The sequence below is a fragment of the Clupea harengus genome, chromosome 22, assembly GCF_900700415.2.
Source record: "Clupea harengus chromosome 22, Ch_v2.0.2, whole genome shotgun sequence".
Taxonomy (NCBI): domain Eukaryota; kingdom Metazoa; phylum Chordata; class Actinopteri; order Clupeiformes; family Clupeidae; genus Clupea; species Clupea harengus.
In genome coordinates, this window is record NC_045173.1 from 21,905,844 (window position 1) to 21,923,992 (window position 18,149).

Consider the following 18,149-nt stretch of genomic DNA (forward strand, 5'->3'; position numbering starts at 1 on the left):
TTTCTCTACACATAAACCCGCCCAACTTATTAAAACTGAAAAAGATGACTAGTGATATCATTGCAATTTTTTTATTGCTCAGCTGTCTAGGTTTTATGTTCCCTACATCATGTTTTTTTCCCGACCTGACTTGGATACAAATTGAAATAATGGCTCATCTATAAATACCAGCTTTGTGAAACCCACAATGCACTTTTGTTGTCGAGAGATTCAGATCTGGATTGATTCAATTCTGTCATTTTTACACCTGTGATATGTAGGATTTGTTTCAGCTATCCTCACAACCATCTGTCTGTCCCTGTCAGAGATCTCTTTTGTCATAATGTTTGATATGCTAAATACTAAATATTTTGGGTAATACCTAGATACAATACTGACAAAAAGTATTTTGATGTGTCAAATTGCTGATATGACCCAATGAAACTTTAAGGCACAGCTCCTGACATTTTATATTTAGGAAGCATTACAACAACACATTGGAATGTCTGAAAATTACTTTCACTAAGAAAGTTTGTTTGATTAGTAAGATTATCATGACCAATACATTAACTTCACTTTAAGAACGACTTTCACTCTAACTTCATCCTGTACTTCAGCTCCCAACACAACATTTGCTCCATCATCAGCCTCAACATCTGAATCTAGCTCACTTTCACAAACGTCGACTTCAGCATCAGAAAACACCACAACACCAGTTTCTATGTCAACATCAACATTAGAATCTACATCAGCAGCAACATCAAACCTAACATCAGTACTCATCACAACAGTTCCAATTTCAACCCCTACATCGGGTCTCAGCACATTAAACACTCTGACATCAGAACTAACAACAAGTCCTCTAACATCATCATCCAACACTAGTGAGTCTAAGATATATTTTCCTATTATTAGCATCAATAGTAAAAACCTACTCCGCTCAATAACAGCTGACACATGAAGAGCGGAAGGTGAAATGTTTGGATATCCTTGAGAGCTATCATCATAATCAATATACATATTGTGTAACTGTGATTAGATTACATAGATATTACCTTAACGTAAAATAGCACTTGATTTACTATTTATTGATCAACTTTTGTTGTCGAGACAGATTCAGATCTGGATTGATTCAATTCTGTCATTTTTACACCTGTGATATGGAGTTTATTTTTTCAGCTATCCTCACAACTGTCTTTCTGTCCCTGTCAGAGATCTCTTTTGTCATAATGTTTGATATGCTAAATACTAAATATTTTGAGTAACATCCAGACACAATGCTGACAAAAAAGTATTTTGATGTTTCAAATTGCTGATATGACCCTATGAAACTTTAAGGCACAGCTCAAAACATTTTATATTTAGGAAGCATTACAACAACACATTGGAATGTTTGAAAATTCCCTTCACTAAGAAAGTTGGTTTAATTAGTATGATTATCATGACCAATACATTAACTTCACTTTAAGAACAACTTTCACTCTAACTTCATCCTGTACTTCAGCTGCCAACACAACATTTGCTCCATCATCGGCCTCAACATCTGAATCTAGCTCACCTTCACAAACGTCGACTTCAGCATCAGAAAACACCACAACACCAGTTTCTATGTCAACATCAACATTAGAATCTACATCATCAGCAACATCAAACCTAACATCAGTACTCATCACAACAGTTCCAATTTCAACCCCTACATCGGGTCCGAGCACATTAAACACTCTGACATCAGAACTAACAACAAGTCCTGTAACATCAACATCCAACACTAGTGAGTCTAAGATATATTTTCCTATTATTAGCATCAATAGTAAAAACCTACTCCGCTCAATAACAGCTGACACATGAAGAGCGGAAGGTGAAATGTTTGGATATCCTTGAGAGCTATCATCATAATCAATATATGTATTGTGTGCTGTGATTAGATTACATAGATATTACCTTAACGTAAAATAGCACTTGATTTACTATTTATTGATCATTTGCAGGTGTGGTGTCTGTAACCACACAGTCATCAGCATCCCCAGCTCAGACCTCCATGGCATCAACGTTGACAGTGACAGGTAAGTGTTATGAAGCCATTCAGTAGTTGGATTCTGTCTTTCACTGACAACTCAAGTGCAGCCTAGTATCCCCACAGCACATCTACACAGTTTTACAATGGGTGAAATTTACAGTGCGGTGTAAATTGTTTACCCATTAAATATCAATGCAGACCAGTCACTGGACCCAGAGAGTTCCATGTAATGGCTACTCATCCAATCACATAACTGCCACAATACTTAACAGTTGTTCGCCAATCTACAGGAGATCCACCCATAAACAACAGGTGTAACTAATTTCTGAAAGAGTAGTGTAGTGTACCAAAAAAGATTCACTTACCATGCAAGTAACTTCAACTGCATTCATTTTACTTATAAAAACACAAATGTCTTCGCCAAACAACTTGTTAGATTCGAATAGCTTCTTCCTAACTGTTAGTTTAGAGATATTACAGCATTGGCTGAGGAGGTTTTTCTTGTGAAGAGAAAGTACCCCCACTTTACCCTCCACCACATGAATATCTGCTTCTCCTGCATCAACACAACCCAGAAGCATTCTATCAATTTCGATCTCAATTCCACTGTTCCTATGTTTTCTAGTCATCTTCCTCAACTTAGCAACCACCAAAACATCAGCTTTAACATTAACCTCAACCTCAGTAGAATACAGTAAACAATGACCAACCTCTGCTCTTGTCATCAAAACCACAAAACTAGCTGTAGCCTCATCCGGTACCTTAGGTCCCACCACAACAGACACGTCAACATCAAAACTGACCACACCATAACACACATCCAGCGCAACATTAGAACATATCACATCAGCTATTATATCATCCTTGAACTCAGGTCCCACTTCAACACCAGCTGCAATATCAACTTTAATTTGGGAACACACCGCAGCACCAGCTGTGACTTCATCTTCTGTTTTAGGTGCCACCACACAGGCACTCACACAACAGAACTCCCCACAACACTACACACCACACTAGCTTAAGAATCTGCATGCAACATCCTTATCCCTACCATCACCAACCTCAGCCTTAACAATCAGAACTCACAACAATATCAGCCTCAACCTTTAAATTCTTCCTCAGGTCCAATCTCAACACCAGCTCCAATGTCCGCTTCAGAGTTCACCACAGCAATTACTCTAACGTCATCCTCTGTCTTAGGTCTCACCACAATAACCACTCTAAAATCACCACAATACCCACTCAAACACCAGCCTTAACATCTGAATAGACTTTTACATCTGAATCTGAACAGACCTCACCATATCAACCTTAGTTTAAGAGCCCGCCATAAAAACAACTGAAATGCCAACATCACAACCTACCATCCAAATTTCAACATCAACTGCAACATTAGAACATATGGCAATATCAACTCCCATGCCAGAATCTACAGATTGAGCTCTACCTCAGGCTTTATCACAATGTCAGTGTCAAATTAGATAAAAAAATTCACCACCACAACCAGTGAAATGCCTACATTAACTCTAGTATCTACCCCGCTATTTCCAATATCACAGTCAACATCAGATCACTGCATAATTTTCAGAATCCCCCACAGCACCTGCTCTGACATCAACATTAGGAACTTCCACACCATCTCCACAATCAGCCTTAACATCACAGTCTACTGCAACACAAGGGGCCGGTGTATTGCCACTCCAGTGTTTTAAAACTGCAATTGGTGTGATTACTCCTCAGTCGTGAGCACGATTGTGATTCATTACCACGTATGGATCTGACAGTGCAGATGGACATGGAACTGGGTCAGATTTACAATGCTGTATAAATTATTGAAATATCTCAAATCTTCTTTCACCCAAACTAGCTACTTCAACAATGGCTACTATGGCTGCTGCCTCCACTACTGCCCAGACAGCTGCCTCCACTACTGCCCCGACAGCTGCCCCTACAGCTTCTGCTACAACAGCTCTTGCAACAACAGCATTAAATACTGATGAAGCAAGTGGAGATGAGGGCAGCATCACTCTGTCTTTTAGTCTTAATCGAACATTCAGTTCCGATCTTCTCGATACAACTTCAACTGCATTCACAGCACTGGAATCAGAAGTGCTGTCTGACGTAAGCTCTCTGTCTGTTATAATTGTCAAGATTGTGATTTGAATTTTTGAAAATATATATATACCCCACATTGAAGCTTTCATTAATATCTCAATATATCCTTTTTGTAAATACAGTTGAATACAGTTTATAAAGCAGCATTTCCAAGCAGCTTCAGTCGCTCCAGGATCACAGGCTTCTCGTGAGTATCATTACACTGTGAAGATAAGTTGGGTTCTGCATTCATGAGCAAAGTCCAGTGTAGTATGTGTTGTCAATTATTCTGTCTGTGTTTTCAGGAGTGGGTCAGTTGTTGTTGGTTCACAGCTTGTGTTTACAAGCACAAGTTCAGTTCCACAAACCAGCAACGTTGAATCTGCTTTGAGAAACTCATCTACCCTGATCATAGTGTCGAGTACCATCAGTGCAAGTAAGTTTTGTCACGTTATCAAAACTAGAAGTTTAACTAAATTATATTTTGTTTCTATATGCATTATTCTATCACTGTTGTTTGGTTTACTTGAAATATTTCAACACCTCTTTTCACCCAAACTAGCTGCTTCTACAACGGCTACTACGGCTGCTGCATCAACTCCGATGACTACAACATCAATATCAACATCAACATTAGAATCTACATCAGCAGCTCAGACCTCTCTGGCATCAACGCTGACAGTGACAGGTAAGTGTTATGAAGCCATTCATTAGTTGGTTACTGTCTTTCACTGACAACTCAAGTGCAGCCTAGTATCCCCACAGCACATCTACACAGTTTTACAATGGATCAAATTTACAGTGCAGTGTAAACTGTTTACCCGTTACATATAAATGCAGAGCAGTCACAGGACCCAGAGAGTTCCATGTAATGGATATCCATCCAATCACAGAACTACCACCATACGTAACAGTTGGTAGCCAATACCAAGGATTGAAAGCCTCCTTTCTCTACACATAAACCCGCCCAACTTATTAAAACTGAAAAAGATGACTAGTGATATCATTGCAATTTTTTTATTGCTCAGCTGTCTAGGTTTTATGTTCCCTACATCATGTTTTTTTTTCCGACCTGACTTGGATACAAATTGAAATAATGGCTCATCTATAAATACCAGCTTTGTGAAACCCACAATGCACTTTTGTTGTCGAGAGATTCAGATCTGGATTGATTCAATTCTGTCATTTTTACACCTGTGATATGTAGGATTTGTTTCAGCTATCCTCACAACCATCTGTCTGTCCCTGTCAGAGATCTCTTTTGTCATAATGTTTGATATGCTAAATACTAAATATTTTGGGTAATACCTAGATACAATACTGACAAAAAGTATTTTGATGTGTCAAATTGCTGATATGACCCTATGAAACTTTAAGGCACAGCTCAAAACATTTTATATTTAGGAAGCATTACAACAACACATTGGAATGTTTGAAAATTCCCTTCACTAAGAAAGTTGGTTTAATTAGTATGATTATCATGACCAATACATTAACTTCACTTTAAGAACAACTTTCACTCTAACTTCATCCTGTACTTCAGCTCCCAACACAACATTTGCTCCATCATCGGCCTCAACATCTGAACCTAGCTCACCTTCACAAACGTCGACTTCAGCATCAGAAAACACCACAACACCAGTTTCTATGTCAACATCAACATTAGAATCTACATCAGCAGAAACATCAAACCTAACATCAGTACTCATCACAACAGTTCCAATTTCAACTCCTACATCGGGTCTCAGCACATTAAACACTCTGACATCAGAACTAACAACAAGTCCTCTAACATCATCATCAACCACTAGTGAGTCTAAGATATATTTTATAGTAAAAACCTACTCCGCTCAATAACAGCTGACACATGAAGAGCGGAAGGTGAAATGTTTGGATATCCTTGAGAGCTATCATCATAATCAATATATATATTGTGTAACTGTGATTAGATTACATAGATATTACCTTAACGTAAAATAGCACTTGATTTACTATTTATTGATCAACTTTTGTTGTCGAGACAGATTCAGATCTGGATTGATTCAATTCTGTCATTTTTACACCTGTGATATGGAGTTTATTTTTTCAGCTATCCTCACAACTGTCTTTCTGTCCCTGTCAGAGATCTCTTTTGTCATAATGTTTGATATGCTAAATACTAAATATTTTGAGTAACATCCAGACACAATGCTGACAAAAAAGTATTTTGATGTGTCAAATTGCTGATATAACCCTATGAAACTTTAAGGCACAGCTCGAAACATTTTATATTTAGGAAGCATTACAACAACACATTGGAATGTTTGAAAATTCCCTTCACTAAGAAAGTTGGTTTAATTAGTATGATTATCATGACCAATACATTAACTTCACTTTAAGAACGACTTTCACTCTAACTTCATCCTGTACTTCAGCTCCCAACACAACATTTGCTCCATCATCGGCCTCAACATCTGAACCTAGCTCACCTTCACAAACGTCGACTTCAGCATCAGAAAACACCACAACACCAGTTTCTATGTCAACATCAACATTAGAATCTACATCAGCAGCAACATCAAACCTAACATCAGTACTCATCACAACAGTTCCAATTTCAACCCCTACATCGGGTCTCAGCACATTAAACACTCTGACATCAGAACTAACAACAAGTCCTGTAACATCAACATCCAACACTAGTGAGTCTAAGATATATTTTCCTAGTATTAGCATCAATAGTAAAAACCTACTCCGCTCAATAACAGCTGACACATGAAGAGCGGAAGGTGAAATGTTTGGATATCCTTGAGAGCTATCATCATAATCAATGTATATATTGTGTGCTGTGATTAGATTATCTAGATATTACCTCAACGTAAAATAGCACTTGATTTACTATTTATTGATCATTTGTAGGTGCGGTGTCTGTAACCACACAGTCACCAGCATCCCCAGCTCAGACCTCCATGGCATCAACGCTGACAGTGACAGGTAAGTGTTATGAAGCCATTCATTAGTTGGATTCTGTCTTTCACTGACAACTCAAGTGCAGCCTAGTATCCCCACAGCACATCTACACAGTTTTACAATGGGTGAAATTTACAGTGCAGTGGAAATTGTTTACCCATTAAATATCAATGCAGACCAGTCACGGGACCCAGAGAGTTCCATATAATGGCTACTCATTCAATCACATAACTGCCACAATACTTAGCACTTGTTAGCCGATCCACAGTAGATCCATACATACACAACAGGTGTACCTCATTTCTGAAAGACATCTTGCCTAGGTTAAATACATTTACAATTTGCAGTGCACCAATAAATATTCACTTACCATGCAAGTAACTTCAACTGCATTCATTTTACTGATAAAAACACAAATGTCTTCGCCAAACAACTTGTTAGATTCAAAAAGCTTCTTCCTAACTGTTAGTTTGGAGATATTACAGCATTGGCTGAGGAGGTTTTGCTTGTGAAGAGAAAGTACCCCCACTTTACCCTCCACCACATGAATATCTGCTTCTCCTGCATCAACACAACCCAGAAGCATTCTATCAATTTCGATCCCAGTTCCACTGTTCCTATGTTTTCTAGTCATCTTCCTCAACCTAGCAACCACACACCATCAGCTTTAACATTAACCTCAACCTCAGTAAAATACGGTAAACAATCACCAACCTCTGCTCTTGTCACCAAAACCACAAAACTAGCTGTAGCCTCATCCGGTACCTTATGTCCCACCACAACAGACACTCTAACATCAAAACTGACCACACCATCTCACACATCCAGCGCAACATTAGCACATATCACATTAGCTATTATATCATCCTTGAACTCAGGTCCCACTTTAACACCAGCTGCAATATCAACTTTAATTTGGGAACACACCGCAGCACCAGATGTGACTTCGTCTTCTGTTTTAGGTGCCACCACAACAGGCACTCACACAACTGAACTCAGCACTACACACCACACTAGCTTCAGAATCTACATCAACATAATGTTCTACTCCATCACTCCTCCTCTTCAGGGCCCGCTCCAATAGCCAATTCAACAACAGAACTCACCACAACACAACACATAATACTAGCTTCAGAACCTACCTTCAACATTAGTATCCACACCATCACCAACCTCAGCCTTAACATCAGAACCCTTATTTCTAAGGTCCAACATCAACACCAGCTGACACCATTAAAACAACTGAAATGCCAACATCACAACCTACCATCCAAATTTCAACATCAACTGCAACATTGAAACATATGGCAATATCAACTCCCATGCCAGAATCTACACATTGAGCTCTACCTCAGGCTTTACCACAACACCAGTGTCACATTAGATTTCAAAATTCACCACCACACCCAGTGAAATGCCTACATTATCTCTAACATCTATGCTATTTCGACTATATTTCCAATATCAGGTCAACATCAGATCACACCACAATTTTCCCCTAAAGTCCCCCACAGCACCTGCTCTGACATCAACATTAGGAACTTCCACACCATCTCCACAATCAGCCTTAACAGCACAGTCTACTGCAACACAAGGGGCCGGTGTATTGCCACTCCAGTGTTTTAAAACTGCGATTGGTGTGATTACACCTCACTTGTGAGCACGATTGTGATTCATTACCACGTATGGATCTGACAGTGCAGATGGACATAGAACTTGTGGAATTTACAATGCTGTATAAATTATTGAAATATCTCAAATCTTCTTTCACCCAAACTAGCTGCTTCTACAATAGCTACTACGGCTGCTGCTTCCACAGGTGCCCCAACAGCTGCTGCCTCCACTGATGCCCCAACAGCTGCTGCCTCCACTGGTGCCCCAACAGCTGCCCCTACAGCAGCTCCCACAGCAGCTCCTACAGTTGCCCCAACAGTTGCCCCTACAGTTGCCCCAACAGCAGCTCCCACAGCTGCCCCAACAGCTGCCCCAACAGCAGCTCCCACAGTTGCCCCTACAGTTGCCCCCACAGCAGCTCCCACAGTTGCCCCAACAGCTGCCCCCACAGCTGCCCCAACAGCTGCCCCAACAGCTGCCCCCACAGCTGCCCCAACAGCTGCCCCTACAGCAGCTCCCACAGCAGCTCCTACAGTTGCCCCAACAGTTGCCCCTACAGTTGCCCCAACAGCAGCTCCCACAGCAGCTCCCACAGTTGCCCCCACAGTTGCCCCAACAGTTGCCCCTACAGTTGCCCCAACAGCAGCTCCCACAGCAGCTCCTACAGCAGCTCCCACAGCAGCTCCCACAGTTGCCCCCAACAGTTGCCCCAACAGTTGCCCCAACAGTTGCCCCTACAGCTGCCCCGACAGCTGCCCCTACAGCTGCTGCAACAGCTGCTGCAACAACAGCATTAAATACTGATGAAGCAAGTGGAGATGAGGGCAGCATCACTCTGTCTTTTAGTCTTAATCGAACATTCAGTTCCGATCTTCTCAATACAACTTCAACTGCATTCACAGCACTGGAATCAGAAGTGCTGTCTGACGTAAGCTCTCTGTCTGTTATAATTGTCAAGATTGTGATTTGAATTTTTGAAAATATATATATACCCCACATTGAAGCTTTCATTAATATCTCAATATATCCTTTTTGTAAATACAGTTGAATACAGTTTATAAAGCAGCATTTCCAAGCAGCTTCAGTCGCTCCAGGATCACAGGCTTCTCGTGAGTATCATTACACTGTGAAGATAAGTTGGGTTCTGCATTCATGAGCAAAGTCCAGTGTAGTATGTGTTGTCAATTATTCTGTCTGTGTTTTCAGGAGTGGGTCAGTTGTTGTTGGCTCACAGCTTGTGTTTACAAGCACAAGTTCAGTTCCACAAACCAGCACCGTTGAATCTGCTTTCAGTGCCTCAACTAAACTGAACATAGTGTCGGGTACCATCAGTGCAAGTAAGTTTTGTCACGTTAACTAAATAATGTTTTGTTTCTATATGCATTATTCTATCACTGTTGTTTGGTTTACTTGAAATATTTCAACACCTCTTTTCACCTAAACTAGCTGCTTCTACAACGGCTACTACGGCTGCTGCATCAACTATTACGACAACTACAACAACTACAACAACTACCACAACTACGACAGCCACAACTACGACAGCCGCACAGACAACGTCATCTGGCTCTCCTCCACAAGCCAGAATGGTGTCAGCTCTCACTCTGGCTCTCACCATGTTGCTCCTTTCTCTGCAAAGTCTGACCCTCTCATAAAAGCTTGTGGCATCTAATTCAGTACACAGCTACATATGTGGATATGACCTGTATTATGTTAAGGCATGAGGTTAGACAAATGAAAAACCTGGACTAGAAAGCTGTACAGTTAGCTACACTACAAAGACAACTGTTCTTAAACAGTGTATGATAGTCAGGCAAAATCCTTGCCGTTTTATTATGTTTGGTATCCTCTTTTGATATGATACGATGATATATTTATGGTGACTTTTATGTAATAAAATATGTGCTATATAATATATGCTATTGTACTGTAAAGCAATATTATGCAACAATTGAACTGAAACTTTCAGTTATGATTAACTCATGTATTCTCTCTGTGACATATAGATATTGTAATCTTTGCGTATCATTAATAATCAGAAAATATAAAGCTCTTTGCAACTGTTTCATTCATTGTGTATTACCTGATCATTTAACTTAATACATTTCCATAATGAGTAGCTTACTTATTTTAAAAGGAAGTAATAGGCTATGGGATAACTAGGTAGGCGTCCCAGGTGCATAGGATAATACAGTCTGCTCTCTAGATGCATGTGTACATATGTATGCAAAAAATGTGTACATGCAAAAAAACTGGTACCACCCAAGGTGGCAAATTCTAGTTTGGTATTTTGAAAAGTCTATATCTCTACAAGACATTTAAACATGCTGACCCTTCCCAAGTGGTAGCTAAGTCACAGTTATCAATCTTCAATGACACCAAAGTTGATCCAAATAATGGAAAAATCTTGTCATTTTATTTGAACAGATCATGTCATAGAAAGAAATGAAGAATTCTACCTCATTCATTCAGTTATTTAATACGTATCCATTGATCATCGTCATCATAATCATCACAAACATCATATTAAACTGTCATACTAATAGTCTCGAGTATTCATTCAATCAAAAGGAAAGGGGAAACAACAAGTGGCACACAGCATACACGGGGTAAATGTACACAGCATACATGTGGTAAATAATAATAATAGTAATAAAACTTTATTTATATAGCACCTTTCATGCAAAAGAATGCAGCTCAAAGTCCTTTACAGCAAATACATAATATGCACAAAGAAATTACATGCACATAAAAATAGACATCAAAGAAACATAACTCAGATATAGTGCAAAAAAATAAAATAATAATTATAATTTAAATTATAAAATTGAATACATAAAATGCATAGCATAAGATAGAAAAGAAAACTGCAGAGATATATTTAATCTAACCCCTTAATATCACAAGTAGAGATTTCAATTAAATTAAAAGTATCTATATTATATATATATATATATATATAGTGCGAAGTTGAGCTAGTTAAAGGCTAATGTGAAGAGGTACGTTTTTAGTTTTCTAGTCAATTCTAAAAGTTACTGGAAGCCAGTGCAGAGCAGCTAAAACTGGACTAATGTGCTCTCTCCTCTTGGTTCTGGTTAATAGCCGAGCTGCAGAGTTTTGAATGAGCTGAAGTCTCTCAGTTGTTTTTTTTTGGAGGCCAGTAAGGATTGCATTACAATAATCAAGACGGCTTGAAATAAAGGCATGAATCATAATATACATAATACATACAATAACATCAGAGATTGTTAAAATCAGAATTGATTCATTGCACATTTGATCATCCCAAATATATGAAACCTGTTTAAATGAAACAGAATGAGTTGGAGTGGACACTGCTCGTTTGACATCGTTTAATGAGTACTAATGCAAAATTCATCTGCATCATACATGAAAGTGTCAGATAATGAGGGCCAGAGCACCAGAGGAAGATTTTTTTTTACAGTAAATACAGTTGAATACAGTTTATAAAGCAGCATTTCCAAGCAGCTTCAACACTCCAGGATCAAAAGCTTCTTGTGAGTATGATTACACTGTGAAGATAAGTTGGGTTCTGAATTCATGAGAAGAGTGTAGTATGTGTTGTCAATTTTTCTGTCTGTGTTTTCAGGAGTGGGTCAGTTGTTGTTGGTTCACAGCTTGTGTTTACAAGCACAAGTTCAGTTCCACAAACCAGCAAAGTTGAATCTGCTTTGAGTACCTCATCTACCCTGAACATAGTGTCGGGCACCATCAGTGCAAGTTAGTTTTGTAGAAGTTTAACTAAATTATGTTTTGTTTCTATATGCATTATTCTATCACTGTTATTTGGTTTACTTGAAAAATGTCTTATATTTCTTATATTCTTATACAGATAGACCCTAATGTTCTATAAGTGAGTTCCTATGTACTCCTCGGACCAAGACCATTAAGATGATATGAAACACTAATGTGCTGGCATCTTTTATTTACCAAATACATGTCACCCTTAAAGTGTGGATTAGATGTGACCCCTTGAGATGAGGAGATAGGAAGAAGGGAGGGGGCACAAGAGAGTGAGGGGAAAAAGAGGAGACAAATGGCAAACCTAGTTATTGAAGGATCTGAAAACAGTCGTTAATCTCTTCAGGCAAACATCAGGAGACAGAGGTTCTCCTCTAAATATGATTTTTTTTTTTTTTATTCCAGTTCGATTACCAGGCATGCTAAAAGATTATAGAGACATAATCTGCATCATTAAAACTGTTGTCTTGAAAACTATGTAAATGGTGGCAATTACTTATAATGCAAGTAAAAGCTAGAACAGAGTATGGGGGTTGAATAAATGCATGACATTGTGGTGGGCGTGGGTGGGTATAGGCCTGGGGTTTCTGCAAGTAGATCAGGTGGAGAGACTACAGCAGCATCCCACAGTGGAGACAGTCTAGACTAGGAGGAGAAGAAAGAGATAAAGTGAATGGCTAGAGCTTGCCTGCCTAATATGCACTTGGATATGGTGATGAGGAACAATGTTTTCGAAGCCATCGGTATTTGCGAGCAAAGGTCTCGCTATAAGAGAGAGAAAATTTGGTTAGTAAACATCAATTTGATAAACAGATAAAGAGATAAATTGAGTGTAAACAATTGAGAGCAGGTAATATGGCCACTATATCAGTATCAATGCCTTAGCATAATATGATACAGAAGGAGAGGTAGAGGCTGCCTGGCATATTTTGTTTATGTTTAGTTTTGATGAGTTATGTTTAGTTAAGGTTGGTTGACATGGTGCATGTGTTACATGGTACATTCAGCTGGCACATTCAGCTAGTATGATCCAAACATTGATTTAAATTGAGCTTTAAATGTTTGTTAAGGCGTTTGATACACTGCTATACTGTGTGTGAGCTTTAAATGTTTGATTCAGATTTTTTGCTAACATATCAACATATTGACACGAGAATGGACGCCACAGAAATGTAGAAATTGACATTCTGTTAGTGGTGATAATATTTCTTTATCTTATTACATTGGGGGTAAAATCACATATTGTTGGCTTTACGAGAAATGGGTAAAATGTCTTAAAATGGTATTAATGTGCCTTAGATATTTAATTCATTCAGGCCAATATCCATGCTTTCTGATAAAGTCATCAGTTATCTAGTGATTCTGCCTTAATCCATGATCTGAAGGATTCGCATTGTTTGAGTCTGGATATTAGTTCAGGGGAAATCGCGGGTTTCTCTCTCTGTCTTTTGGTGATTGTCGAGTAAACACGATTCTGTTTGATGAAGAAAACTCTGAATGACTTTGTGGTTATTTCTCACTAGTTCAGAGGTACAACACATGCACATTTTTAGTTTTTCAAAGATAGCAAGGGAGGCAGGATACAGCAACAGTGCACAACTGGCTGGCAACGGCCGCAACACAGTGCATGCAGAAAGATTATTCTTTCAATAAAGAGGGGGGCTCTATAGCAGAAAGCTCTGCCTCCTATTCTTGGAATTACAGTGAGACCTGCACTCTGGGAATGAAGGGGTCTTGGAGGGCAGCTGTAGGGAACAACTAATTCCTTAAGATGATTTGGAGATAAGCCGTTTAGGGCTTTGTATGTTAGAAGGAGTACTTTGAAATCAATTCTACTTTTGACAGGTACACCGTTTGTATGTGGTTAAGTATGTGCAATGGTTCTATTGGGACAGCAGAGGCTAGTATAGGGTAGTAGTGCTGCCTCCTAATGTTAATTTTGGATTGTCATCAATCTGCCTTGGCTAGGGAATGAGACTAGCACCCTCCTGGGAGGGGTGAAAGCCATCTCTCTACAGGAGCCCATGGTGACATGGGTACAACTCCTGTGGTTTATAAATATGCTATGCTGATAAATAAATGTGACTTGACTTGACTAGTGTCCATTTGTGTCTTAACAAGGCATCTTTCCCATTACCAGCCCTTATTCAACAAACCAGTAGTCTGACAATTCTGCATATAAACATATATGGCAGAAATGGCTGTGGATAGATTATGATTATTATAGATTCTGGACATGCAATAATGAAGAAAGCTTTTATTTCATAAATATGCATGATAAAAATAATTCAAGCTGCAGATACAACAGATATATTGCAAAGAACATCTGTGCACCTGCCATTTTAATAATACAACACATTTTGATCTTGATTGGGCCCAAAGCACCTTAACATAATACATTTTGGATTACAAACAAAACATTCTTTTCAAATATCTTTACGAAAATCACATACAGATATTTTAGGGAGGGGGATATATTTTGATTAGGGGCACAATGTGAATAATATTCAGTGATTCTTCAGGTGACAGCAACACCCTCATTAGCCACGAAATTGCTTTTATTCAAAGTCTTTTTAAAAAAGTATTTGAAGTGTCGATGAAAAGGTTAACATAATATAGTGATTCACCAACCAACAAACCAGCTGGTAATTTAAACAAAAACATTTAAATAAAAGAATATTAAGAGTGATTGGATAATAAAGCACTTGTAGTATTTGATAAGTTGTGCTCTCTCTCTCTTTACACTGGGAAGAGCATTTTACCACACAGCAATGTTAAGAGAAGAGCATTGTACCGCACAGAGAGAACAATACAGCAGCTATTCCGAGACTTCTGAACACAGGAGCCATAGATGTAGTTGTAGCTGTAGTAGTTGTGGTTGTAGTTATTGGAGTTGTAGTTGTGGTTGTGTTTACTGTTTAAAATGGGTGGAAATGCATAAAACATTACATCACAGTGGACATCACAGGGTGAAAGTTCACAGTCTGGGGACTACTTTTTGAAAAGCAGGACTACAAGCATGTCAAAAACAATCACTAAGGTGATGTTTAACAGATTGCTGCTTTTTTTTGGTAAGTTCTTCTCCTAAGTTTAGCATTTCCTTAATTTTAGTGTAACAGGGTTAAAAATACATATGTTTATTGTCATAAGATATTTATTTTGCTACCTGTTGTGTGTTTTATTGTTTCTATTGCTGCTGTTGATATGTTTCGCTTAATGTATGGAACTGCAAATACCACACTGCTTATTAATCTTTTCTGTGCTAGTCTGGCGAGTAACCAGTTATGTCAGTAAGTGCTGATTGGTGGAGGATCTAATTAATGCTGATTGGGTGAGAACGGGAGAGAGAAGAAAGCGTCTGTAATCCTGAGAGAAAAAACCCCAGGTATGACGTGGAGGACAAGGAAGGCAACACGGTTTTTTCCATAGGACTTTGCGTTCGTTGTGTGGACTATTGGGCTTGTTGGCAAAACAATCCCTGACGGGACACTGACGATAACCAGAGAGAATCCATACTGACCGGAGAATCACATACTGGTCGGCGAATTATTGGGCTTGTTGGCAAAACAATCCCTGACGGGACACTGACGATAACCAGAGAGAATCCATACTGACCGGGAGAAATCACATACTGGTCGGCGAATATTCATCCACCCCAAGGTAGAGTGACGTCTTTTCTTTTTGCTGCTGACTATAGTGAAGCGGCCAGTAAGTTTTCGGCCACAAACGCACGCTAGCGACGACCCAGGCCTGCTACGTTTGGGGGTTAGGAGAGTGTTTACCCTGCTACGGTAACGTTGGGGACATTGGGTGTGTTTTGGGGTAGCTTTAACATTGTAGCTAGCTAACAGGTAAGCTAACCGCCTACCAGGTTAGTTTGTAGCTTTGTTGGAGTGGGTATATGTTTTGTTTATCAACGTGTATATTAATTTTGGAAAGCGACCTTTTGTCGGCAACTATGAGTTTATGAATCAGTTTTCTAAATGTTTGTTTGTATTATATATGATATTTGATAATAATAATAATAATAATAATAATTCGCTAGATAAAGCCATTGTGTTGGGTTTTATTTATATTCACAAGGGAACAGGGACCCATAATATTAACTAGATATATATGAACTTTAAGCTATTCTCCCTTAGCTAATCACTTAGAGTAGCGAAGGGAGCGCTACATAAATGGAGGCTCCAGTGAGAACTTATTTTGGGTTTCTAGTAGTTTTTTTTCCCCTCTAATTTTTTGTGAAATAAATGAGTAAAATGACTGACCGGGCCAAGTTAAGGATAGAACTGAAGGGATGGTGCCGTGGCATGGGCATTAGTGAAGCACAGGCTTTACTTGTGGTAGTTCCTGAAGGCATTGAGACTGAGAAGATAGAAGAAACTTTGGAGTCAGTTAAATGCTTGGGACGGGTGCGTGTCAGAGGGAGAACATTCAATGCTGAACTTAAAAGCTTGATTGTATTATGTGAATGCAAAGAGCCTATACCTCAAGAACGTGTTCCCACAGAGGTGATCCCTAGTGATGAGACTGAGCCATGGCCAATCATACTGAGTGAGCCCTGCTTTGCTTGAGGAAGCACCACCTCCACTGTCAGACTTAAAGGGCAAATTAGAACATTTGCTTGAAGCTGAAGGCAAGACTGTAGAAGACTTGCCGTCTTTGTTTTCTCTTGCAAGTCCTGCTTCAGGCTCAACCGAGTCTGTCTTGAGAGCAGTTGGAGAGTTGTTTGAGAAGGCCAGAAAGCCCTCAGGGGAGGGTGGTAGCTATAGGCGTCTTCGTCTCTTTTCTGGCCTACTGCCCACACCAGCTGGTGAAGAATCATTTGAGCAATGGAAGGATCAAGCCCACCTCATGATTGAGGAGTCTGACTGTTCCCGTAAAGAAAAACGAAAACGACTCATGGAGAGCCTTAAAGGGCCAGCCCTTGAAATAGTTAAAAGCAGCGCGAGTACAAATGTAGATGTCACTCCTGAACAGTGTCTAGAGTCTCTTGAGGATGCCTTTGGGTCAGCTGAATCAGGTGATGATTTGTACTTTGCGTTTTAGATTAATGAAGCAGCGAGAAGGTGAGAAGTTGTCAGAGTTCCTGAGGCGTCTTGAGCATTCTTTGCTGAAAGTAGTTGAGAGAGATGGGCTGCCTAACGCTTGTGTTGACAAAGCACGAGTGGAACAGCTTATTAAGGGGAGCAGTATCTTCTGACATAATGCTAGTGAATCTCAGAGTAAGAGAAAGGAAAAGCAACCCGCCAACCTTTCTGCAGCTCCTGAAGAAATACGCGTGGAGGAGGAATATGAAGCTTCAAGAGCAAAACTAGTGTCGTCTGTAAACTGGGTGCAAGCACAGTCGGGCATGGATTGGAAGTTGTCTGAAATGCAGAGCTTGAAGTCAGAGATGAAAGAATTGAAATCCCTAGTAGCAGCGGTGGCAGTGAAGCCCCTCCCATTTGGACAAGAGAGTGCAAAAGTATCAGTGGCCTCTGCCATGGCAACAGGAGTCCCAACGGGAAGCGGAAGTCACAGCTCTAAAGAAACAGGTCCAGCGACTGCAGCAGCAGTTAGATAACAAAATTACTGAACAAGAGCCATCAGTTTCAGTTTCTGCTGTAGAACCTAGGCGAACAGATAACCCTCCAGAAGGTCTCCAGTGGAAGAGCAGTTTTGTTATAGATGCGGAGAGGATGGACACTTTGCAGCGAAATGCCCAAACTCTGCAAATCAGGGTAAAGTTATT

At 39.6% G+C, this 18,149-nt stretch overlaps 1 protein-coding gene across 1 annotated transcript; it reads left to right on the plus strand.

Moving 5' to 3' along the window:
* Nucleotides 1-2,477: 2,477 nt before the first annotated feature.
* Nucleotides 2,478-7,406, plus strand: LOC116218345 (putative GPI-anchored protein pfl2). The gene is made up of 5 exons (XM_031559455.1): nucleotides 2,478-4,117; nucleotides 4,234-4,298; nucleotides 4,396-4,526; nucleotides 4,653-4,778; nucleotides 6,989-7,406. The coding sequence occupies exons 1-5, from the start codon at nucleotides 3,875-3,877 to the stop codon at nucleotides 7,087-7,089; spliced, it is 666 nt and encodes a 221-aa protein (XP_031415315.1). The 5' UTR covers nucleotides 2,478-3,874; the 3' UTR covers nucleotides 7,090-7,406.
* Nucleotides 7,407-18,149: the final 10,743 nt, after the last annotated feature.